Consider the following 26,172-nt stretch of genomic DNA (forward strand, 5'->3'; position numbering starts at 1 on the left):
TTTCAGGGGCGAGTTTGCCCCGAGCCCTTGTGTAATTCCCCTGTCCTCCCCGCCCCACTCCCCATTTTGTTCCGATCTCATGACAGCCAGTGGTTGTCACCAATCAGTCTGTCTTTGAGCACAGTCAAGAGTCCTTCGTCTTTATTCAACTCCACAAATCACATGGATGTACATGTACATCATTTATTTTTCACTCCACTTATTTTGTGAAAATCATTTGCCCTTACTGCTAATAATTTAAGCGAAGCCTCATCTACTCACTTCCTGATCTGGGACATGATATTCTGTATCAAACATCACAATTTTGAATATACTTGGGCAATCGTCCTGCATCTACCTACATGTATTATGTAGAGGTGTTGTGGTCTAGTGGATAAGTCACCCGACTGCAGATCACAAGGTATGGAGTTCAAGTCCCGTCGTGGCACTAATGTCCTTTGGCAAGACGTTAATCTACATTTGCCACTCTCCACCCCAGTGTAAATGGGTACCTGATATGCTTGAGCGCTAGTTACTTTGGCAGCTCGGCTATAACTAGGGTAATATGTGTATAGCGCCATGAGCGTCAGAGCGTGCCAGATATTGGCGCTATTTAAATATCCATATTATATTATTATTATCCTCCTGCATTATATTTAAAAAAAGTTCTTCTGAACAAAAAATTCTACTTCCCCTTTCTCAATGTAATTCCAGAATAAAGAAATGGCAGAGGGGGTTTCTTACCTACAAAGGGTTCATTCTCTGATATGTACAATACTTCATCATCTCTGCAGCAAAGAAAAACACAGAAAATACAATTTTAGATAATACTATAGAAAACAAACTTTACCACGTTTATTAATGTACATGATTAAAAGTATTTATATTTGAAAGAGGTTAACTCCATATATTTTAAATGAAAAGTGTTTCTCTGGGTCTAACATGTTCTTCCCACAATAATGCTGTAACACACTTAACAGTTGTCATTGCTTTTCAGTCGTTTTTATAACTTTCAAATGTTGTGAGAGTAGTTACAAAATATGATTTAAAAAATATTTTATGGGTTTTTTCTTTTTGTTAAGAAGGAAGATCAACGCTTGACAAAAGTTAGCAGATACAGATACAGAAACATCTTGTCTCCTACTTCCAATATTCATTGTTTTCATTCTTCCTTTTCATCCTCTATAAGTTTGTTAGATCATTTTCAGGGCCGGGGAAAACAGAATGCTTTTTTCCAAATAAAAATCCATATTTTAAAGTTTAAGGAAAATAAATCTGAGATTCAAATTGCCTTGATTCACGAATTTAGTTCACCATAAGTGCTTTATGACCTTCTTATTAAGTTAGTAATTGAAATACTCCTACTGTTCAGAAACTTTGTGAGTGGTTCAGATTTGCGAAAGTTTCTTTCTGTGCAAAACTGCAAATGAAAATCCTCCAAATTTGCACAAGTTTCATTTCTGAAAGTTTTCTGGTTTTACAGTATATGAATATAATAATAGAGATTCAAGTTTGCAAGTGCATTTCTGAATATGCACTGCATGAAGGTAGAGTCACTATTAAATAATAATAAACAATAAACAAGACTTTTCAAATTATTTGTTTTTTGTATCACAAAATTATGCTCATTTCCCCAAAAGAATCCTGTAGTTCAGAAAATATTTTCAGAACTACTCCACAGAAAACACCAACAGTTCTTTTCAGAACTTCATTTTTCATTTTTCACTCAACTTTTACAACTTTCTCAATCTCTATCCTTCATTCTATCCCTCCCTTTCTTCTTTCCATTGAACCTCATTGTGGATGTACACAACACCAAAAATAAAAAATAAAAATTAGCTGTGGATTATTACTTTTCTATGGAATCCTCTTTTTTGCTTGTAGTGTAAGCATGGTAGGAAAGAATGATGCAGGGTCACAGGGTGTCATTTAAACAATTAGTTATTCTGCATTCTAGCTCATAATTATATTTGGAGAAGGTACATACCTGATTAATGAGGCATCATCTATCCTACCTCCCTGTGCTGTGAATACATGTGTCGCTGTTAATCCTAGGCAGTTACTGGCAACCAATATCAGTCTCTCCATCGTATCTGGACATGCTATAACCTGAAAAGAAACAAAATCCATTTACATCACATAAAAGCAACATGGCTAACTTCTTAGGGATGCCGTTCATAGCAGCCTTATTCTGCTTGATGTGTTATAAAAAAATACATGTAGATGTCCTCTATTGAATCTTAAAACTCACCGAAATTCAACAAAAATCAACTCTTTATTTACAAGTGACAGCACCTTAAAGGTATTACAAAGTTTTGGTATGGGATCATGAATTTGGTTCAAATTAACATATTGGAAGCATATGCGTTCCTACAATACTCATTGATCGTTGTCCCGGTTGAAATGGAGTCTAAAGTTATGAAATTATAAATAATAAACTCTGTATGTTGTATAGCTCCCTCTCAAGGTCAAGATATTAAATTAGCTATGAAACAATGTTTCTTGACTAAAATCGACCGATAGCTATTCCCGTTTGGAAATTATATATCACAACTACATATTCTGAGATTTTCATGGTCGCAGCTACCATTTTACGGCCGTAGGCGCTATTTGAAATTTATCAAAATTTACCGGGAGCACCGGTAAATTTTTATATTCAATTTTTCTCGAAAACAGAAGTGTTTTAGGGGTTAATTTTTTCAGTGATTATAATACATCCACATGGGCATCCAAATATATCAAAATTGTAAAGATTCACTATCCACCCAATTTTCAAAATTTCCCAAAACTTTGTATTACCTTTAATAGAAGTAAAATAAAAATCAATTCAACTATTCAATTTTGGAAAAAATACTTGAAGCGGAAGAATACTGTCAATCTTGTCAATATGGTGCCTCAAGATCATTGTTAATTTATTGATTACTTGGTCACTGTGCTCAAATTTCCAATGTAAGGCAATTTAATAGAACTTGGCTATAACAAAAAAAATTTAAATGCAAGATTTTTAGTGTGCGCAAGGCTGACAGAGATTTTGGTGGCTGCTTTTTATAGGCCATTTTTGCCAAGTTATTTGCCAAGTGTACCACTTGAGACTAGATCTATCACTAGAAAAAAAGAAGAAAAAAAATGGTAAAAAATATAAGCAGGGATCTTTTTACTGTTTGGACATGATTTAGACCTTGGAATAGCACAGGAAATATCTGAAGCTCCATCTTGTTACCATTTTAAGGTAAGATTGTGATTTGAATAATTAATGATGCTGCTTCTTGGCCAGGATTGACAATAGATTTCTCATTTAAATTAAATTATAATTTTTTTTTCCAACATCGATGAATTGAATTGATTGTATTTTGCTGCTATTTACATGTACGTTTCATCAATACACCAGTTTACAGTTACATCAGTGCGCATGCGCAGACAGGCTGACCTTAGGTAATTGGCTTTGAAACAAAGCCAATGACCTGAGGTCAGTGGTATTTATGCGTAAATTAAGATTGCGCCCATGCAAATGATGATGTGCGCGCACAACACAGCGCGCAGGCAGTGATGTCATCATAATTTGCATGGTCGCAATCTTAATTTAAGCATAAATACATGACCTCTAGGCCATTGGCTTTGTTTAAAATGGCGCACACAACCGTAAACTGGTGTATTATCACAAAGTTCTGATATTATTGCCTTCTGTTGAGTTTTGTCCAGTGAGTTTTGTCTAGTGGTGTCTAGTGGTGTTTAAAGTTTTGAAAATCATTAGAGGGTAGATCTAACTTTAACAATGTTATTAGAGTTTAGACTACACATAAACTAGACCTGCATAAATATTCATAAATATTAAATGAATGATACACGCCAATCAAAACTAAAACAACAACAAACTGCAAATGCAATGAGCGAGTCATGGTAGGTGTGTCTCCAAAGTCTTCAAAGCCCAAATACAAGAAAGATCTCTTGATTTTTCCATTTTCCCAGTTCTCAAACCTGAACCAAATAAAAATACATTAATATTCATGAACGAAAATATATCATATTAGTCTACTTATATTCGGAATAGATCTAGATCTAGATCTAGATCTAGATCTAATCTGAAATTCAAACTTCTAACTGAAAACTTGACACAGATCTATACAGCTGGGACTACGCATAAAACTTTGCTAGCAAAAATACATTCACTAAATCTACCAGTTTATGCCATTATAACCATTCTTTTTCACAAACACAAACATCACTTGTTGAATTACCATACCTTCCCATCCGAAGTCCTTCCATTTCGAAAAATGGTGACTCTGGGGCGTGGATTTCCTGCCATTTTGGCAGAATGACGACGATGGCAATCAGCTGATTTGACTGAATTATGCGACTAATTCTAGTATAGTGCTTGTGTACTAAGGTATCTCCACGCAATATACATGAAAGGAAATGCACAAGCTCAAAGATTAAACTCTAGCTCTGCGGGTGTCAAGCTAAAAATAAATGCCCCCAAAATCTATGTGTAAGGCTGGAATGAATTGCAACTTGCAAGCCTATATTAATATTAATTGTATAAATGAGATATTGTTGGCAAGTTTAAAACACGTCTTAAAAAGTTTCTCTTTAGAAACAATTTCGAATTTAACTTACTAGTAAGTAGTATACGACTTGCGGTAGTATACTGTGCACATCTCACTCTTTTCTATTCATTTTCTTTTTCTTTCCTTCTCTCCATTACATAGCTAGCATAGGGAAATATTTGTGATATACGTCATATATGTATGATTTATTGTTTTTATTTTCATTATTATTCGGTCTCTTGCACATGGCTAGCAATGCTCTAAATCAAACTGAATTCTCAAAAAATTAGGCACAATTAAATTGACTTTTTTGGTTATCCCCCCAAAAAATGGTGTATTTAAAAGTGATGATATGGAGTTGTATTTATTACGGATTGTTATGCCTATAGGCACGGCACTGATATCATGTTGTAGGGGGTGGGGGCACAAGAAATATACGAGAGAACATGGTCATGAAGAGGTGGATTAATAGGGTCGATCGTATCATCTTCTCTCCCTCCCCCGGCCCCCGGACTCTCTCTCTCTCTCTCTCTCTCTCTCTCTCTCTCTCTCTCTCTCTTTCCCTCCCTCCCTCCCTCTCCCTCCCTCCCTCCCCCACCTGGGCCTTGATCTTGAGCCAATCCCCTTCTCTCTCTCTCTCTCTCTCTCTCTCTCTCTCTCTCTCTCTCTCTCTTTCCCTCCCCCTCCCTCTCCCTCCCTCCCTCCCTCCCTTCCCCCACCCGGGCCTTGATCTTGAGCCAATCCCCTTCTCCTCTCTCTATCTCCCTCTATCTCTATCAATTATATCACTTCTCCCTCTCTATCCCTCGGATCTCTCCTTCCATTTCAGTTTCTTCACCAAAAGTTGATTGTGGACACATGTCTCGGCCCGTGCCCCATATACCCCATTCCACATGTACCTAATAAGCCACGATCTAATGCCACCATAGAAGCATGTGGATATTTGTATACTCCATTTTGTACCCATAATGTATTGTGTATCATTAATGATCAGTGGCAATTTTAAGGTCTCAGTATAATGAAAATTTAACGATGGAAATTAAGATGGACGATATACGTGGGAAACAGCTGGAACACCAACGCCCACCCCTCCTCCTCCCCATTACGGCTCTTCCTTTTATAATATGTATATAGGCCTACTTCGATTGAAAACAAAACAAACAAAAAAACAGGGTCACATGTAGGAACAGATCACGTGTATATTTTTAATTATTGTATTACAGACAAAAAGTAAAACATACAATGACAATGAAACAAACTCAAAGCTAAAAAAGAAAGAAACACAAGTCATGATCAAGTCTAAAATAATATATACATAATATACAAATGGACCCACTGACATCAGATACAACAAAGTAAGATGGCTTGTAACCGCAGACCTGACTGAGGTAACAATTCTCAATATAAAGGTAAGATTTTCTGAAAATGGACCCAAGGCGGGCCCCTAAATCCGAGCTTTATGGGGCTCAGCCCCCTGGACCCCAAACAAATAAGGTATCAAAATATGCTCATCTGACCGTAATTCAATGCCTAAAACCCTTGAGCTTCCGGGGGCTCCGCCCCTAGACCCCACGCCAATTTTCGCTCCACTTGCTTCGCTCGCTACGCTTGACATTATCGTCAATATACTTAAGCCCCCGCCCCCCGTCCCCCCCCCCCCCCCCCCCACACACACACTTTGAAAAAACGTTTCGCGGGGCCTGCATGTAACACGTGAGAGTGGTGATGATGGCGGATGTTTTTTCTTCAGCCCCCCCCCCCCCCAACATTTTTGCTCATTACGCCACTGAATTTCAATGTTTGAAAACTAGATAAACTAGAAAGTTCATTTCGTGATTAACGATATACGATATTTTACAAATGCATTCTACATGACTATGTAGAATATTTCTGTATAAAATAAGGGTAATGATATTGATTGTTAAAGATATAACAAATTTGTTGGAACAATCTTTGTAATGATTGGATCAAGAAAAAAACACCTTTAGGCAGTAAGAAAAATGCATCTGGTTCATTTTTGTATTGGAGCCCAGGCTCCATAAAAGATCTAAAAGAAACGCACAAATTACAATGTCACATAATTATAATCACTTCAACAAAACGAAAATCTGTCAGCGATTAAAACAAACTAAATGAATAAAGTGAAATTACAGTAGTATATATCCACAAGTGGGAGTGCAGGATGCAGACATCTCAATTTCTGGATAAGTATTTGCCCCCTCTGTCGAAAGAGTCAAAATTATGGCCACTGTAGACAGTTGGCCTTTATAGAGAGGTGTATTTCGACTTTTATATTATAGGCAAGAGTGGCCGGGTTCAGCATTCTTCCTCAGCTGATATACCTCAATCAAAACATCTTATATCTATACCTAGGAAAATGGGGAGCGGTTTATACACCGTGCCAGTATAAAATATTATAGTGTCTTTTCCTTAATATCGGTGATGAAAATTACGTCAGTGCACTGCTATGTCGGGTAGCATGAAAGGGCCTTCGCCAAGCAGTTCGAATCTGAGAGCGATGTGCGCATGCCATGCCACAGGAGCGAGCAGGACGTAGCGGGCCAGGATAGGCGGGCTAAACCGGTTGGTGAAGTGAGTCGACTGGTCGCAGTTACCCGTGAAGATTTTGATCTGAGAAAAAAAGTCAAAGTGTGCTTCATTCATTATTATGACAAATAGAGAACAAGAGAATAATGATCGCGATATAGCTCGAGCATTAGATTTATTAAAAAAACATATATTAACATTCGATCGAATCCGAAAATTGAATACACGACTTTGCAGCTCATGGGAAATGGGGGTTCCACCGATGTGTAAATATCTTTATTGATACAGTTAATAAAGCGCATCATGTCGGGAAACATCGTTAGGCTTCATCAAAAAAGATCTGTTGGTAATATATTCATCTTGTTCCCTTTCCTCCTATCATTTTTTTCAAAAAAATTTCGGGAACGATCTGAATAAAAATGATTTGTTTAGCATATCTATAGCGTCTCTCAGTCTTTATCATGATAGATATTTGTCATACAAAATCGCCAAACATGACCCTTTTTATCCATGGATGATTATGTCCGACGAACGTTTTGGGGGAAATATGTTAATAAGGAGATTTCGGTTGACCTGTGCTCACTGGTAGTAAAGCTGATTGTGATTCGGGAAATATTACCCAAGTTGGACACTCTCCCCATAATATTTGATCCGACGTAAAATTACCCTCACGTATGGAATTTTGTAAATCATATATATTATTTCCATTATACGCTTTAATTGTGTTTCGTGTCATTAATTTTACAAAGCATGCACTTTCATATAATGTTAAACTACATTTTCATTATTTTTTATTATTAGTATTATAATTTATATTCTACTGTGCTGAAAACAAATCTCATTTCCACAAAAAAGAAAAAAAGGATAAAAATGTATTGTTTGCTTTTTTATTTTAATGGAAATAAATGATACTGAACTGCTAAAAACTATGTGAATAATAGGCCTACATAATTTTATATAGAGCCTACTATACATGAATTCATGTTTAATAATTACGTATTGACTAATTATGTCAAACACAGCGTATGAAATCCTTGCTTTTCATTTGAAGAGAACAAAAAACATATAATAATTATTTAATTCATAACCTCTTTGACTTCTCCACAGGTCGATTCAGTCACTGGGGTCCACTTCCCTTTGCCTTCCCGGCTTGTCCAGACAGTAAATCGCGTGACCCAGTGCGGGGCATCACTCCGCCCCTGCGTGATGACCCCGGTCACGCGGTACACGGCCATGAGATCGACCTGTATCCATTGCGCGAAGTCGTTGATGAGGGGCACCCATCCCCCGACCTCGCGGTTGAGTCTCGCCGACTCGGAGCAGTAAGCGTCGTCGCTGATGCAGGTCGATGCCGCGATACTAGTGTCGGCGATCCGTCCGCTTTCCATTCCCAGCTTGTTCGCGTCAATCCCCACTTCTGTAAAATGAAAAGGATTCAAAAATTGGAAGAAAAAAAAAGCTTTAAACTAGAATTATAATAATAGTCATTTTAACTTTGTAGCGATGGCATTAGATGGTATATTATTAGAAGCAGTAAAAGAAGAAGGATTGGTAGTAGTAGTAGTAGTAGTAGTAGTAGTACTAGTAGTCGTAGTAGTAGTAGTAGTAGTAGTAGTAGTAATAGTAGTAGTAGTAGTAGTAGTAGTAGCAGCAGCAGTAGTAGTAGAAGAAGAGGTAGTAGTCGTCGTCATCGTGGTCGTAGTAGTAGTAGAAGTAGTTGTAGTGTAGTCGTATTAGTATTATTATTAATACTACTAATAATATTATCAACAAACCATATCCGATCATACCTGCAACAGGGCCATTGCCGAGGAGTTCGAGTCGGAGGGCGATGTGCCTGGTCCATCTTTTCGGATGAACCCTGACGGAACGAGCCAGGAGAGGCGTCTCGAACAAGTTGATGATGGGGGTTGAGCGATCGTGGTTACCCCGGTAGATCTAAGATCGTGAATAAAATGGTAAAACTGCATAAATAACAAAATGCCTGTATCATCATGGTGAAGTAAACTAATTAAAGTGTAAAATCCGACAACTAGGATTTTGTTTCTTGTCTAAAGTTTTGGGATTAAATGTTGGAACATCTAATATTAGCCTACTTCATTGTGCCAAGGGCGTAGATAAGGGGGAGGGGCAGGTATCCTCCCAAATCAAAAACGCTACAAGAAAATAATTTTATAAAGAGTTTGTGAAAGAAAGAAGAGAGGGGAGGAAGGAATTAACGGAAGAATACAATCCCTTTTCTATCTTGAACATATCCCACATCATGGCCTTGTCCCATATTTCATCCAGATTTAGGAAAGACGTGTTCTATCCTCTCCCCAACACCAGAGACAACCTCAATGGCTGGGCCCAACGCTAGCTAGCCTACACCACTGATTGTGCCATAAATTATATACCTTTTCTTCGCGATCGCAATCTCCAATGAACGACCACGCCTCGTTATCCATGCTGTACGACACCGCAAATGACGTCACCCATTGGTCAGCGTCTTCCCGACCTTGCGTGATGACACCCACCACCCGGTATTTCTCGATGAGATCCACCCCAACCCATTGGTTGTGGTCGTTGTACCGCGGTATCCACGCTCCGGGGAGTTTCCCTGATGACGTCACTGAGTTACTCGGGGTTCCACCTTGTTCGTCCGCGCCGGCGAAGTTGAGACGCGCATGATTCGCGCAGTGACGATCGTTGTTGCAACTGGATGCTTGGAGTTCTGAATCCGCTATACGATAATCTTCGAGGCCCAGGGTATTCGGTATTACTGCCAAAGATTTACAAGAAAAATGGGAGGAAATGCATGATGTCATGATTATGTAATTTTGATCGATCAAAAAAAAAGAGGGGATGGGGATGTGCAATATAGGAAAGGCGAAAATGGAGTCAGGAGTGCAGAAGGATAAGATGAAAATAGGAAAATGATAGTTCTAAAAGAAGCAAGGGAAAAAGGAACGAAACAAACTGAACATGTGAAGAAATCAATCACCGAAAAGCGCAACCACCTAATAACCCTATATGCCATTGAATGAGTTAGGTTGTTGTTGTTGTTTTAGTCTTAAGGGCGTGTGTCATTCAATGTCCGTGCATAGCTTTCCAATCAGTACATAGAAATATAAACGATCGCTACTATTCTCGAAAAATCAACTCAAGGGCAATTTCAATGCCCTATTGTATGTCCCATCGGAATCATGTACGGATTACGTAATAGATTATTGTCATGTTCGCATATTTCAATATGTAACGCACTAGGCTATCGAAATTACATTACGTTATTTTTCGAAATTAGTTGCGATCGCGTTGTAGTTACTGGCATTTTTGTTACACTCTCGTGACAAATGATGAGGACGACATCGTTCTTTCGTAAGGTTGCTAACTTCTAGCTGTAGACATCAGTAGTACGGGAAAGGCTGGTTTAATCCAGATCCTCTATGTCATCATCAAGTTATTTTACGACTTCAAAAGCCGTTGGGAACATGGCCCACATAATGTGCTCCGTAACAGAAATATACATATAATAATTCAAACTATATACACACATTAAACAACTGAATCATTCATACCCCTTGTAAATTTGATGTTTTTGTATTTTTCGTCACACAAGAATAAAAAATGAACTGATTGAATCAGGATCTCTGTTGAATACATTTAGATGTAAACCTTTAATAATGTCACGTTGTGAAGAACCATAAATCGGGACAAGTCAATTTTCCATACACTTTTAAAAAGATCACAACATTTAGTTTTAAAGGGTATGAACAATTAGTTGTCAGTATGAACATTTAGTTGCTAATTTATTCTTATTTGAAGGGGAATTAGTAAAGTTAGTAAAGAGCCAAGGAGTTGGCGAATTATCACGTTTTAATTCATTCTTAATGTCTATTAAGTGGTGTGCATTTAGTTGGGTATGGTTCGATCATATTCAGTTTTACAAGAAGATGACGTAGATCCTAATCAAATGATTAGTTGAGAGCATACACGTGCATGACCAGGCATTTATTTTGCATAACACGTAATTTTGATAATGACCGGCAATTAATAAAATCATGCTATAAAAAAACATCATTTTAATTTTAATAAAACAAATAAAACATAATCTTATGAAATAAATAATACACATCATTTTGTTCGGGCATTAGTAAAATTACCCACACTCGCTACCTTCGAAACAGTCCAAACACCCTCGGCTATGCCTCGGGCGTGCTAGACTGTTCCAAAGGTACCTTGTGTGGGTAATTCTTACTAATGCCCTCATTGCTGTGTATTATTTTTACAGTGCGTCCCAGAAAAAACGAAACCGAGAAGTATCGATGTTTTATCATAACTTAATCACAACCATAATTAATGAATGATACATATTTAGAAAGCTTAGAGTCTCCCCTTTCAGTTGATGCTACTCAAATGATGCATATTTCACGCATGAGTGATTAAAAGCAATTTGAAGGAAGGAAACCAAAAAGACATTTGGCGTTTTCACTGGGTGCCTGCCGTAGCAAAAAGCAGATTTGACAAAAGACTTAACTCCGTTTCGTTGACAATCAGCCATGCATGAAGGCTCTCGTCTACGGCTGATTGTCAACGAAACGGAGTTAAGTCTTTTGTCAATTTGATACGGCGGGCAGCCAGTGAAAACGAATTCGTTTAATAAAATTATGGAAATGCAAGCACTACTTTAAACAAACAGAACTTTGTCATTCCTCGCTTATTTTTCCTGATTGAGGTGTCATATGAAAGGGCAGAAACTCAACTTTCTAGAAATGTGAATTTTTCTTCGAAATTCAGATACCGCCCGCCAAATGTCTTTTTGGTTTACTTCCTTCAAATTGCTTTTAATCCCACATGCGTGAAATATGCATCATCTGAGTAGCATCACATGAAAGAGGAGACTCTAAGCTTTCCAAATATGTATCATTCATTAATTATAGTTGTGATTAAGTTATGATAGAACATCGATACTTCTCGGTTTCGTTTTTTCTGGGACGCACTGTATAATACTCTACCTGGAATAGGACCTGCTCCAAACAGTTCAAACCTCAATGAGATATGATGGTGCCAAGATAGCGGCTCGATACGGACGAATCGGGCGACGAATGCGGGCATGAAGGGGTTGACGACCAGACTATTCCGATCCTGATTGCTGTGAAATATCTCAACATAAAATACAAACACCAAAGGAGAGAGTTTTTTTTATATTTCACATGTCTTCAATAAATCATAGGTTAATCAGAGGATTGTTATATAATATCTGCTGAGAGATGGGGAACAATAATGGGGAACAGATTTCGGTATTGCAATTATGGACAATAAAACTTTGATCGTGAATATTGAATTACTAGATGTAAAAAAGAAATACGTGGAACGAGAAAAAAAAACCCGAGGAAAGTATACGAAAGGACCTATTGCCACAACACGCGCTTAATCAGTAGCGTCGTCAAAGGCAATTTATTTCATCGCGTAAGACTGGTATACCCCCCCCCCCCCCTCATGATACCAGTGTCTTCTCTTTGTCTGCGGCCGAATTACACCATTGGTGATAATCATACATTGTTAGCATAACCACTGATGCATTCCTTGGCAATTACATGGCAATCATGAGGAAGTTCAAGAGTGCCATGCACCGAGAAGTGATGAGATACAGGATAACTATAATATATACTTATTTAGGACGAGATGACAAGTTATCCGATCATATCAGTTCAGTCCACTAAATAGTCAACTTCCAATTTCGAGTAAATTATGAGATGGTTTAAGGCAAGCACAATCCTTCATCAGGAAAACTACCCTCTAAATAAAATGTGGTGAAGATCAGAGGAAATCAAGATGAAGGGTAATTATAATGTTGACATTGAAGATGTCGGATATCCTTAATCCATCGTACCTAATTACCTTTCGACTTTAACATGTCATCGATTGAAAAGAAATGTATGTATTGAATAAATCCAATTTCGCTCAAATTCTTTTTTTTTGGTATAACATAAGGCTAACTTCTCTGGGGCAAGGTAGCGAAAGGTAAGCATCTCATAAATTAGACATTTGGGTGATGGAAACAAAACGTTTAAGAATATATAATTCTAATATTTCATATTTCGTCTTCTTGTCCAACGTCAGCTTGACGTCATCATCATCATCATCATCATCATCATCATTATCATCATCACCACCACCACCACCACCACCACCATCATCATCATCATCATCATCATCATCATCATCTTTGCCATCGACATCGTCACCGTTACGAAAGTCATCATAGTAATCATTTAAACGAGGTATTGTATTACGATAATCAATTTTCTAAGTTCAACCCCTCCCCCCCCCCCCTCCTTTAAAAAAAGGTCGGTCAGATCGTGATAGGGGAATTCTGTTTAAAAAAGGTAATGATAGTTACGATCTATTTTGTAGACAATATTCATGTAGCAAATGCTTCGATTTCATATCAGGAGTGCCTTTGCGGCTTTAATGCTATTTATTCTTCATACCTGTGGTTGTCCATCATTTCCTAGACTGTATGTCCAGGAGTACCCATCTAAACTGTACGTCACCAAGAAAGCCGTTATCCAGTTATCAGCATTGTCGCGACCTTGAGTCAGTACAGCTTCTAGACGAAACGACTGGCGCAAGTCAACCTAACATTGGAGATTTATTTTTGTTAAACACCAAAGTAAAATGAAAACATGTAAAATGCATGTACATATGAAATCCAGTCATTTTCATGAAATCGATTAACTATAGCTATTTCCCCCACATCACCGAAACGTTTGTTTACGTTGATTTATTTGTGCTCGTTTGTTTGATTGGTTGATTGGTTAGTTGGTTGGTTGATTTGCTTATTTGTTTATATATCTGTCTGTCTATTTATCTATCTAACTGCATCCAAACTTTTTAGTTTTGGTTATTTATCAGTTTGTCTGTTTGTTTATTTGGATCGGTGTTTTTTTATCACTTTTTCGGTGACCATTCTTGGTAGTTATTGTATAGCCGTGTTCGCACACCGAATCAAGTTTGTATGAACGTTTATTTTTTTGGTTTATTTATCAGTCTGTCTGTTTGTTTACCTGGATCCATGGGTTTTTATCGCTTTTCTTCGGTGACCATGCTTGGTATTCGTTGAATAGCCTGGCCGTGTTCGCGCACTGGATCGTGTTCCAGCACGACGAGGCGCTGAGTTGAGAGTCGGCAATGCGTCGGTCTTCCAGCCCCAGTGGTCGAGTTATCATCGCTTCACCTACACACAATCATGAACATTCGTTAAGAAAAGGATCATGATTAAACGAGTACTAGATATTGAATCATTCTTCTTCTTTACGTGCCATGTCCTGAGACGTTGGCAATCATGGAATGCCACAACTCTCTGTCCCATATTCTATGAAGAAAATCATTTACCCCGAGATCAATTCCACTTTCAGAAATCCCACTATTGAGTCATACATGTTTGTAATTCATCGCGATGAAGGATTTTTATGTCATGTTTAAAAGGTGTCAGTCACAATTCTTTTACATTCAGGACAAAACAAAGATAACCTCCAGGAATATTCAAATCAATTTAAACCGTTCGAATTCGATTGTTTTACTGTGACACCCAGTGGCGTAGTGACAGGGGCGGGGTTGGGTGGGGGGGGGGGTTCAAGAGTCCCCGATGGACCTCTAACTATTAAGATTCGAGTCATCCTCCCCTTGCCCAAGCAATGGCGGATGGGGACAATCTAGAGCAGACGCTCCTGCCGTTAAAAAATTATTATTATTATTAATATTATTATTATATTATTATTATCATATTTTTTTTAATTTTATTTTTTTTATTTATTTATTTATTTATTTATTTTTTTTTTTTTTTGGGGGGGGGGGGGTAGTTCCGATAACAATACAATCATACATTTGCAGGCTTCCCTTTTACTTGAATAAAAACATTTATCAGTGGCTGTTGGAACATTTCCAAAAGATTATACAACACGCATTAAGTTCTCTAACAGAAGCTAAAAAGGGGGCAATTTTTGAAGAAAAAAAATAATTATTACGTATAACATAAATAAATAAATTATAACAATAAGAGATAGGACTGTATTTGACATTACCGTTTGTCAATTTGACACCGAGGAGTTCGAACCTCAGTGCTATCCTCTCGACCCATGAAACAGGGTAGATACGTACATAGCGAGCGGTGAAGGGAGGGTGGAATGTGTTTGTCACCTGGGTACTGTCATCGTCATTGGCTATGAAATCCTGTTTGAAATGTAAAATATGAAAGAAAGCCATTAATTATTATAATCCATGATTGCTAGTACTCTCAACAGATTTTACAAAACTGATGCTTAAAATCCATTTCCTCAAAGGGTGTCGATCATTTGGATGGCAATGAACATGATGAACTTACTCCGGTTTGAAATGTCATATGAAAGAAAGCAATTAAGATCATTCATCACTAGATTGCTAGTCTACACAGATGTTTATACAATGATGCAAAAAATCTTTTCCTAAAAAGGTATTCATAACTAAACATCATCTTCATAGGCAATAAACATTATGAACTCCGAGTTGAATTTTCAAGGAAAGATTTCATTTGAGATCATATTTCATTATCCAGAATTTCTATTTTCTCAAGATATTTACAAAATAAAGAAATAAATAAAATAAAAAGTTATTAATATATATATATACATAAATCTATAATTAATTTACATGTACCTCCGGTTCTTCACAACATTTATCTCTGAGAGGCTCGTAGTCACGCCCATTGTTGCTATGGGAGACGAGGAAAGATGATACCCATTTATGAGTTCCTTGCATCCCTTTTGTCACGATGCCAGTGATGAGGTATGGATGAGAGAGATCGACCTGAAAGTGAGGATCGAGGATAGGAAATGCCCGAGGGGATACTCAGATTTGGTTTGGTTGGGGGTATACCGCTCAAGCCTCGAAACCCCTACCCATTATTAGGGGTCATTCAGGGGCATTTTTCTCGAAAAAAGACCCATTTCCCACAATTTTCGGGTGTTTTTTTTTCGGGTGTTTGCATGGCAAACCCCCGAAAATTTTGGAAAAAACGGACCCATTTTTAATGATTTTTTTTGTTAAAAGTGGGACCCATGTCTAGGGATTTTTGTGAAAAAGTAACCCATTAGAGCGGCACACCCCCGTACATCCTAAAATATGAGTACCCCCCCCCCGGAGGAAATGAATTCATTGTGATTTATTAACAAGCATTTCAAGAGATGGGTGATACTAACAAATCAAAGATTAGCAACGAATACAGACAGACCAAAGTTTTTCGTCATGTACTCATCAGAGTGAATTGCAAGAATGAACAGAAAGCCGAAATCCAACAACAACAAACACATATTAAAAATGCAGCTGTAGTTACTTGGATTTATATACAGTAAATGAGAATGTCAATTCAGGAACAATTCAATCATTCAGAAGATAATTCACCAAGTACACTGATCGAATTACACTTATAAAATAGAGTATGACTGGGAAACGAGAGAGAAGAGACAGAAATAGGCAACAACAAAAAAGGGATGAAGAACACAATAAAGCTTTTTCAATACTTTTTCATAAAAACAATAACAAATATCAGCAAAATGAACTGTTACATCGTGATCTTCAAAAAAAAAAATTCACACAAAATCATCATCGCTTGAACTCGTCGGGTTTTTGTTTCTTTCTCTGATGTCACAGGAACATAAATATTAAGGTAACCCGACGTTTTCGTGACATTTTATTTGACTTTGTTTCTTAAAAGATCTTTATGGTTGTGTTTGCTTTAGGTTAGGGCTGGGTTTGGGGCTAGGGGCATGTATGGTCTAAAAATGTAATTAGGAATTTGGCTAGTAAAAATAATATCAAAAATAATGAAATTACCGCGGAGCACATTGTCAGCTACGTGCGTGTGGAAACGTTAAACGTTAAAAGACCGATTTACTAACATATTCAAATTGTATGCATACTGTTTTTTTAATAAAAGGTTGTTTTTGACAACCGTGTTTCCTGAGGCTTGCCTGATATAGCATCCGTCAAGGTTGATTCCAAGTGGTGTATAGTTCAGTTTAATGGACTACCTCCTCAATAGGTCCCCAGGAAGAAAAAAAAACATCCATAAAATAGAAATGTTAATAAACAGTTCTACTAATCCCCGTATTGATCAAACTTTTACCTGCACCCATTGTTTTCTGTCGTCTCTTTTCGGCATCCACGCGCCTCGGAGTTCGGCACTCCAGCTCGCTTGGTTCAACCTTGCATGGTCTGCGCAATGTCGGTGGTCATGGCAACTAGATGCAGTCATACTGTAGAGGCGGGCGTGGCGATGCTCTACTCCTAGCTCCATAGATTCAAACATATGCTCTGAATGTTCAAGGAAATGGAGATAAACTTTGTGAAAACCAGGGTCATCTATCAAACTTTTTTTTTTTTAATTACAAATTTAGATGATAATAGAATTTTATATTGGCTTTCCGCCTAGCTCTCGTTTCGTTAATGACTGCATATACCTTTGAAGATTACTAGAAGAAAAGAAGAAGAAGAAGAAGAAGAAGAAGAAGAAGAAGAAGAAGAAGAAGAAGAAGAAGAAGAAGAAGAAGAAGAAAAAAAAAAGAAGAAGAAGAAGAAGAAGAAGAAGAAGAAGAAGAAGAAGAAGAAGAAGAAGAAGAAGAAGAAGAAGAAGAAGAAGAAGAAGAAGAAGAAGAAGAAGGAAAAAGATGGAAAAAGAAGAAGAAGAAGATATCTTGATATGCAACTCCCAATAAGAAAACAAGGAGATAGCTAAAGTACTGTTATAGTCGTAAGATATAGGGGCTACCCCGCTGCTAACCCTCTCCAAAAAAAACCCCACATATTCGGGCAACTATCACCTCATGCGCCAGCAAATATGATATCTTATCCGATATTTTTTCCTATAAATTAAATTTTCACTACATTAACGTGTTAATATTTTAGAAATTTAGAAACTGGAATGTTGATATTCAGGCAAGAAGGCAAGACAAGTCTCCCCCCCCCCCTCCTTTCCGTTACACCCTTTCCCCTTCCCAAGGAAAGTGTGCTCTTGTTAGCCCTTGGGTACCGGTAGAGTTTTTTTAAATGGGGATCTTACCTGCGATTGGTCCTTTGCCCATGACCTCAAATCTCATAGAAATATGACCGTACCATGACTTGGGTTCGAGGCGGACTAATCGTGCCTTAAAATCTCGATCGAAAAAGTTGATGATCGGCGTTCTGCTATCGTGATTGCCGACAAACGTCTGCAGAAAAGAAAAGGGAAATAGTTATGCACATGAAAAGCCAACTTGTTTTTATATTTTGATAAATGAAAAGGCGATTTTTTTTTTTAAATATCCCCTTTATAAACCATGTTTTTTTTTACTTTCATTAGACAGAACCAAAGAAAAAAACAAAACTCTGTAAAAAAGGGAAAGCGTAAATTTAGGGGTGATATTTGGGTGTGATATCATAGCATGGGGCATTAGGCGCGTAATTTTGTTTATTTTAAAGAACGCAAAATTTGGCGGTCACCGGAAAAAGGGACAAAAAAACTTACCTTGGTTTCACTTGTGCAATGATCTTTGACCTTGGTCCATATTTTACCGTCTAGACTGTGTGATATGGTAAAGCTTGTCACCCATTGGTCAAAGTTTGGCTGACCCTGCGTGATGACCCCTTGAACTATGTACACGGCGCGCAGGTCAGCTAAAGAATAAACAACGACTGTATTTTAAATCATAATCACGAGATGATCAAAAGCAGAGGTAATGTTCCGATAGTTACCGCTGAATGCATATGTAAATCAGGACCATTTTTTCTTTAAAAAATGGCAAATTAGCGAAATAAAAATTTATCAGCAGTTCAATCCGTACACAAAATGAGAAAACTTAAACTGAGGATAACATGTTCCGAAACTTTAATAGGTTATCAAATTTTATTTTAGCAACTATTTTATTAGGAAAACATCCTGCGTATCATAATGATATCAACATTAATTAATCACTTGTTATCCTAAGCAAATATCAGACAAAAGGTCGACATTCGCAAGACAGTTATATTCAATTTTACTCCTTTGAGATAAGAATTATATTCTTAATCAATTTCGTTATTTCTCTACCTTTGATCCACTGTTCATAATCGTTCCTATTGGCCAACCAGCTAGCTGATGGGTAGTTGAGACGAGCGTGCCGTGTGCAGAAATATTTAGAGTGGCAAGAGGATGAGGAGATGAAGACATCGGGAATCTGCCCGTCCATCATCCCCAGAGGGCGGGCTGTGTCGATAGCATCTACGATGAGAAGTGAAAATGAAAATGATTAACATAGTAATCAGTGCCATTGATTAGGAGAGTTTGGCCGACCCGGGTTCGAGTTGGACACAATATGGCGACTACTGCTTTGTTGGGCAAGCACAAAACAAAAGAATATGGGCCATGTAGTGACCCAGTGAAATCAAGTTGGCCAAACTCTGTGTATAGATGGCTCTGATAGTAATATGATTACAGCGCCCTTAGGGAGAACAGTGATACTACTGATAAGGCTACCCTATGTAAACAAGACATATTACTATTATTATTATTTATTGATAGAATTGGAGTATAATTTCAAATTAGACCTAATATTATAGCCGATTTTTTTTTCTTCTCCTACGGTTGTTCTTCTTCACTTGCAAATTTTTCGTCACCCGCCGCACGACTAATTTTATCTTTATTTTCATTTTTTTTACAGCTATAACCTGTGGCGGATTAGTTCAGCAGGTATGAAGGGCGGTGGAAGTGGAAGTTCCCCGTCAAAACCCAATGTGACATATCGTATTAAAGTAGACACCGAATATGGACCCCTATATCCACCACATTCTGACTTCTATACAGTGTGAGTCAAAAAAAAGTTTACACCTAAAAAATTGCTAATTATTTTATAAATCATCTATGAACAGTAAATGATTATACATCCTATGAAAAAGTGTTTTATCCCAAATCATTTGGTATAATTTTTGTGTGGTATGTGTTCACGCTTGGATAAACAGGAGGCATTGTTTGCTTATGTGATGTTTGAATAAAACAATTGGGTTTGGTTATTGATTCGGTCATTGCAGATTCATAACATCCCTAACAAAATTAATCATGCCACACATATCAAATATCGAATATCAAATATCAACGAACATTTGTGCGCGAGCGCGTGTGTGTGTGTGTGTGAGAGAGAGACTTTGCTTCTGCAAAAGGCATATGCAATGCATCTCATTTGATACATTCAATTCATTCTCTCACTTTAATCCCAACATAATACATACTGTAGGCATCCCTTCGGCGCAAGTCGATTTTTGTACTCTCGCAAACAATGCCACCTGTTCATCCAAGCATGAACATATACCACACAAAAATGATATCAAATGATTTGGGAATAAACGCTCTTTCATTAGATGTATAATAATTTACTGTTCATAGATGATTTTTAAAATAATTAGCAATTTTCTAGGTGTAAACTTTTTTTTAACTCGCACGGTATAGTCTCCATTATTAATCTCTTTAGAACTGAATTCCCGCGTCACATGAATGAGTATTCGATGGAAGTACTGTAAATTCTTACAACCAAATTGCAACCCAAGTCTTGAACTTTAATAGAAGTAAAATGTTTGCCCCATTTTAACTAGAAAATTAAAAGAAGAAAAATCTGCGTCCCAGGTCAAAAGGTGCCATTGGTGTAAGATTTTCTAATTTATTACAATTAGAAACGTCAGTTTGAAAAATGCTTTATAAGGCTTACCTGCAACGGGTCCTTTGATGTAGAATTCCAGCCTGAGAGCGATGTAATTGTGCCAGGTTTGGGGTTCGAGCCTCACGAAGCGAGCTACGAAGGGTGGAGAAAACTCGTTCGCCACAGGCGTTGACGTGTCAAAGTTACCGCTGAATGTCTAGAACACATTATTATCACACTATTAAATGGGGTACCAAATAAGTGTTATCATAGTGAAAGTGTTAAATTTAATTGCAAAACGGAAAGAGAAAAGTGAGGGGATGGCACCATTAACTCGCTAATTTGCATACAGCCTACGTGATACATATAAATGTTTCATGAAACTATGCAAAACTTAAAGAAATCACAAATTACTTTTTTTTCCCTTCCGATTTTGATGAAACTTTTATCGTTTATTTTGTTAATTTTTTTCTCTATTTATTCAATTCAACTTACACATGGGCCGGACTCGCCATTTGAATACAGTGTTATTATTAATATAATAGTGTAATCATAGAAAGCTATTATACAACATTTCATGCAATTATTGTATGACAAATTTATTTAGAAAACAGATAAAATAGTTGTAGAACAACTCCAACAAGTTGCATAACGAAATATTTTGATTTGTTTTCTCGTTTGTTTGTTTGTTCAATATTTAGTGGCGATAATAAGAAGACAGCCAACAATAATAACAATAGTAATTATTTTGTCTCGTCAATTAATGATAATACAAATAAATGATGATTAGTGTTGATAGTTTTTATTATGTCATAGACGAAAATTCATAAAATCCATCAGACCGACACATCTGTCCTAAAATGTATGATCGAGTTATGGGAAGTGGTGACAAACAATTTGTGAGCGTTATCATTGCTATTATGCAAGTGTGGAAGAACATCAGAGAAAAAATTGTTCCCTGAAAAGCATAGCTCTTCAAATGCCTTCATATTCTAAACATTTCTAACAACGCTGATTTGGTTATTAGTTTGTGACGTCATTGCCTCACTATCTATTTATCAATTGCTTTATTTATTTTTATCTCATTAATTTCCCTTTTTATCCCACAAAACTTGCCCAGGTTATATGATTGTTATCTTATTGCGTGCAGGGCATTCACTCACACTTGGATGCTGGTGTGAGGAAAACAATTAGTGGATAGTGAGGCAATGACGTCACAGACTCATGAGTGAGTTGCCAATTTGTTTTGGGATTTTCAAAGATTTTCATTTCAGTAAAAATTCATAATTTTCTTATTAGTTATCTAAATTTTGCTCAAACTTGTTTTGATTGGTTTGTCAAATTGCTTCTATTGTAAGTAAGATGTTTTTGGAGTAGACTTGTCCTTTACGTTTGTGTGTTATTGCGTATCATTGATGTAAACATGTGCAACTGTTGGTTGTTAACTCTTAGTATATGAATATGATTGTAAAGTGCATGACATTACCCGTCCTTGCTGGAGACTAAATACCGGTATCCAAGTCAAGCCGTCACTGCTGTGGGATACCAGGTATGACGTCACAAAGGCATGACCTCCGTCTTCACCCTGTGTAATGACACCGATCACCTGATATTTACCCGTGAAATCAACCTGCGGAGTGTTGATGACGTCATAACGAAGAGTAGGCGATGGTTGTAAGCGAGACAAGAGCAAGAAAGTCAAAACGGAAATGTTAAAATATGATTCATTTAAAACGGGGAAAGAGAAAATATCGCATGCGGAACAGATCGCGAGAGGGGTTTAGAAGGGCGTAACGTAAAAGGGAGTGTAGTTGAGAAGGGGGGGGGGGAGAAGTTAGGGAGAGAAAGAGAGAGAGAGAAAGAGATAGAGAGAAAGAGAGAGAGAAAGAGAGAGAGGGGGGAAAGAGATGGAGAGAAAGAGAGAGAGAGAGAGAGAGAGAGAGAGAGGGAGAGAGAGAGAAATTAAAATGACAGTGCAAACGACAATCAGATAGGCGGAGAAGGAAGAAATGGATAGAAGACATATCGACTTGTTACTTCAATTTTGTAAAATAAGACTCACTGCCTTGAACTCTGCATCAAGAAGCCCATACGGTCACCGTAAGGGCATATTGCAATTACTAACACAAAGGCTTTCGTCATCCTGGCAGGTCTACATTTCTCTCGTGGGTTTGGAGTGGTATATGTAGATTAATGCCTGCCAAATGACTTTAGACTTTAGTGTCGTGCTTTTCAGGTCTAATGCTTAAACCACTCGACTATACGACACCTCTACATCAAAATATCATTGATTATTGAATACACCAATCCATAAATCGATAAGCTAATAATTTTTCATGAAATGATAACCATTCATACTTGAATCCATTGATTTTCGTCCGCTACTCGAGGTAGCCACGCCCCTCGATACATCTTGGTTGCCATGGTATTTAGGCGAGACCTCGTCACGCATGAGTAAGCATCCAAGCAGGATGACGCGGTGATGGATGAATCGAGGATACCATCGTGTAGCAATCCCATCCACGTTGATATGTTCATCGGACGAGCTTCATTTGACAAGAAAAGGGATTTGATGTTAAAGGTAAAGACCAGTTATGGTCATGCGATTGCATTGTGAAAGAAACGTTGTGGACTCGATCAGAAAAGGTTGATCATCTAGCATCTAGCATCTGCAAGGTTCTGGAATCATCAAAATGATAAGAAATTTGGCCCATTCTTCGTAAAGTTACAAGCACTAGACACAGAAAGATGTATATGGGACAACCCTATATCTCTCACAGACCATGAGAGAAATAAATTTACCAAATATATGAATTAGTAGGCGGTTTCCCGCCAAATTTTTTATCATCATGTATTAGTCAAAACATATTCTTTCACATGATTGGTAATGAGAGCTTCCATTTCATTTTTTTGAAATTGGGGCGTTTCCAATACTGGTCTTTACCTTTAAAGGGATCCGGTAACTTTGTCTCAGATTCTGAAACAAAATCCTGGATGTAGCTCATGCTGCAATGATAATTATAAACCTTTAGGTCAGTCAGGAACTCTATGACTTTTACAAGCCGATCGCCCGTCTGATTATGAAGATATTTATGATTGGAAATCGAAACCAAATTTTGCGTTTGCCAAACGGTTTTCGTAACACTACAGTCTATTGGGAAAAACGAGTATGGTAAAACCGGTCACTCAAAGATTTTTACTATTTAGTTGAGGCACTTCTTGATATTTTTGAAGCGTGATGTTTTTTTAAGGCTTCAACATTACACCATATCACAGTCCACCCTCATATTCAAGATAAGCTTGAGTTCTGGTAATGATAGAAAATAAATTCTCACAGAATCCAACAAAACTTACAGTGAATGTTCAAGATTACAAATAAATGACATGTGCCAAACGATTTTGGTAGAAAATGTATACGGGCTGGGTAATGAGCATAGAAAGGTAGAAAAAGATTAAATTCATGGTTGAAGAAATTAGTGTTTTTATCATGAAACATTAAACACTAAATGTAAAATGTACGGGCCATTGTAATGAATATGCGTAATGTGATACAGATTGTTATGAAAGGATATACAAGGCCTTGCATGATTAAATTGAATGATAAAATTGGGGAGAGCCATGCAGAGAGGTCAATCCATATAGCACAAGGTCTATACATGTGTCATCATATCATATTTTTAAGTGTCAAAAGATCATGATTTCCAACCAATCAGGTCAATTTTGTCTATTTGAAGGTTTTGAATTTATTAAGTGATAAACAACTCTTTTTTCCCGGCAAAGACTGAACCGGTAAATAATTTTTTTCCAGGCAGACAACACCAGCAGAATATGTTGGTCGTTGTTATTTGATATAGTTAATCAAGCTTGACCAGAGAGGGAAGGAGAGAGAGAGACAGAGAGAGAGAGAGACAGAGAGACAGAGAGAGAGAGAGGGGGAGAGAGACAGAGAGAGAGACAGAGAGAGAGACAGAGAGACAGAGAGAGAATTAAAAGTATCGAAATACGAGGCACAGTACATAATGTTATGTTATCAATTAAATCTTTTCAAAGACGAAAACAGCCGCTGGTTGAATAAGAGTCCGCAAACCAGGGGCGGCGATCGGGGGGAGGGAACACGTCCCCCTCTTATTTTAGGGGAGATCGTCCCCCCTCCCCAGGAAAATTTGAAAAAAGTGCCCCCCCCCCCAAAAAAAAAAAAAAAAAAAATTCTCGATCGGTCGCTATGCTCCCTCGCATAATATCCTTCAAACTGGACAGGTAAATATTGTAGAAAATCTTGTATTTCGCCCCCCCCCCTCCTCCGGTTATGAAAATAAATCGCCGCCCCTGCCGCGCACAATTAATTTTTATTCTCAAACAATTTTCCTCTCGCATGAGGAGTGAAAAATTAATATGAAGATTCCTATTTGAGAAGGAAGAGGATAATCATCACACTGTTATCATAGTTATCACATTCTAGTTGAGCATAGTTGACAGATTGAAGTAACTTACTGCTTCCTGTCTTCAGGACTTAACTTTTAATTGATCAAGATTCAAGAATCCATGTACAGGGGCGTGTTTCACAAAGATCCTATGTCGAACTTAACTCTAAGTTTGACTGAACAATTATGGAAAACCGTTAGGATCTTAGAAAATATTTCGTAAAGCTATTTTAAAAGGCATAAAAAGGTCGATTCAAATCATTCATGTTTTATATTATCAAGTAGATTTCATGTTCTTGATGTGGAATTTATGAAAAGTCTAAAATACTTGAATTTTTGCTTTTGAGAACATTTTATTTTAAGACTACAAATGGCTCTCCATAAATTTTAAGTCGAACTTAAAGTGAAGTTCGACTTATGATCTTTGTGAAACACCCCCGTGTGGGAAATCAAAAGTTGAATTAGAATTATCCAGGGGGCGATTTTGGAAGAGGAAGGAGGATATGTATTTTGCATGGATTTAATAGTAGTAGTAGTAGTAGTAGTAGTAGTAGTAGTAGTAGTAGTAGTAGTAGTAGTATTAGTAGTTGTAGTAGTAGTCGTAGTAGTAGCTGTTGTCGTTGAAGTAATTTTGTTGTTATTGTAAATGATTTTAATAACAATGATAATGTTGATGTTAGTATAACGACAATGGTAATATGGATTAATATATACTAATAATAATGATAACATCAATTACGATGTTAATTATTATAACAATAATACTACTACTAATAATAATAATGTTAATGATAATAATAATATATATAATAACAACAACAATAATAATAATGATAACATATATCAACATGGTAAGTATCAAGATAATAATTTTTAAAATATCAATATACAATTTTATGATGGTAATGATAGTCTTATAACAGTAAGGATACAGAGAGTATTTTATGATATTACCTACACTAAAGGTACTCTGAATAAAAGCGATAGTTGAATGATGAAAAGAGGACAAAATTGACCAAA

At 37.1% G+C, this 26,172-nt stretch overlaps 2 protein-coding genes across 2 annotated transcripts in view; both read right to left on the reverse strand.

The window, feature by feature from the left end:
- The window catches only part of LOC763605 (BTB/POZ domain-containing protein KCTD9), a 49,157-nt gene extending 44,829 nt beyond the window's left edge, over window positions 1-4,328 (reverse strand). Inside the window, exons 1-3 of the mRNA XM_030985494.1 lie at window positions 4,220-4,328; window positions 1,967-2,088; window positions 724-767 (exon numbers count right to left, since the gene is read on the reverse strand). Of these exons, the coding sequence (XP_030841354.1) occupies window positions 724-767; window positions 1,967-2,088; window positions 4,220-4,282 (229 nt within the window). The 5' untranslated portion in view covers window positions 4,283-4,328. The remainder of the gene's footprint in view (window positions 1-723; window positions 768-1,966; window positions 2,089-4,219) is intronic.
- A 2,406-nt stretch (window positions 4,329-6,734) lies between these two features.
- LOC579461 lies at window positions 6,735-22,873 on the reverse strand. The gene is made up of 15 exons (XM_030986449.1): window positions 22,794-22,873; window positions 20,801-20,940; window positions 19,153-19,323; window positions 18,592-18,740; window positions 18,148-18,295; window positions 17,215-17,402; window positions 15,747-15,896; window positions 15,137-15,284; window positions 14,120-14,289; window positions 13,544-13,675; window positions 12,065-12,194; window positions 9,467-9,831; window positions 8,861-9,008; window positions 8,159-8,487; window positions 6,735-7,154 (listed from the first exon to the last, which is right to left on the reverse strand). The coding sequence occupies exons 1-15, from the start codon at window positions 22,871-22,873 to the stop codon at window positions 6,978-6,980; spliced, it is 2,625 nt and encodes an 874-aa protein (XP_030842309.1). The 3' UTR covers window positions 6,735-6,977.
- Window positions 22,874-26,172: the final 3,299 nt, after the last annotated feature.

Source organism: Strongylocentrotus purpuratus, unplaced genomic scaffold, assembly GCF_000002235.5.
Source record: "Strongylocentrotus purpuratus isolate Spur 01 unplaced genomic scaffold, Spur_5.0 spur5_scaffold_15, whole genome shotgun sequence".
NCBI lineage: Eukaryota > Metazoa > Echinodermata > Echinoidea > Camarodonta > Strongylocentrotidae > Strongylocentrotus > Strongylocentrotus purpuratus.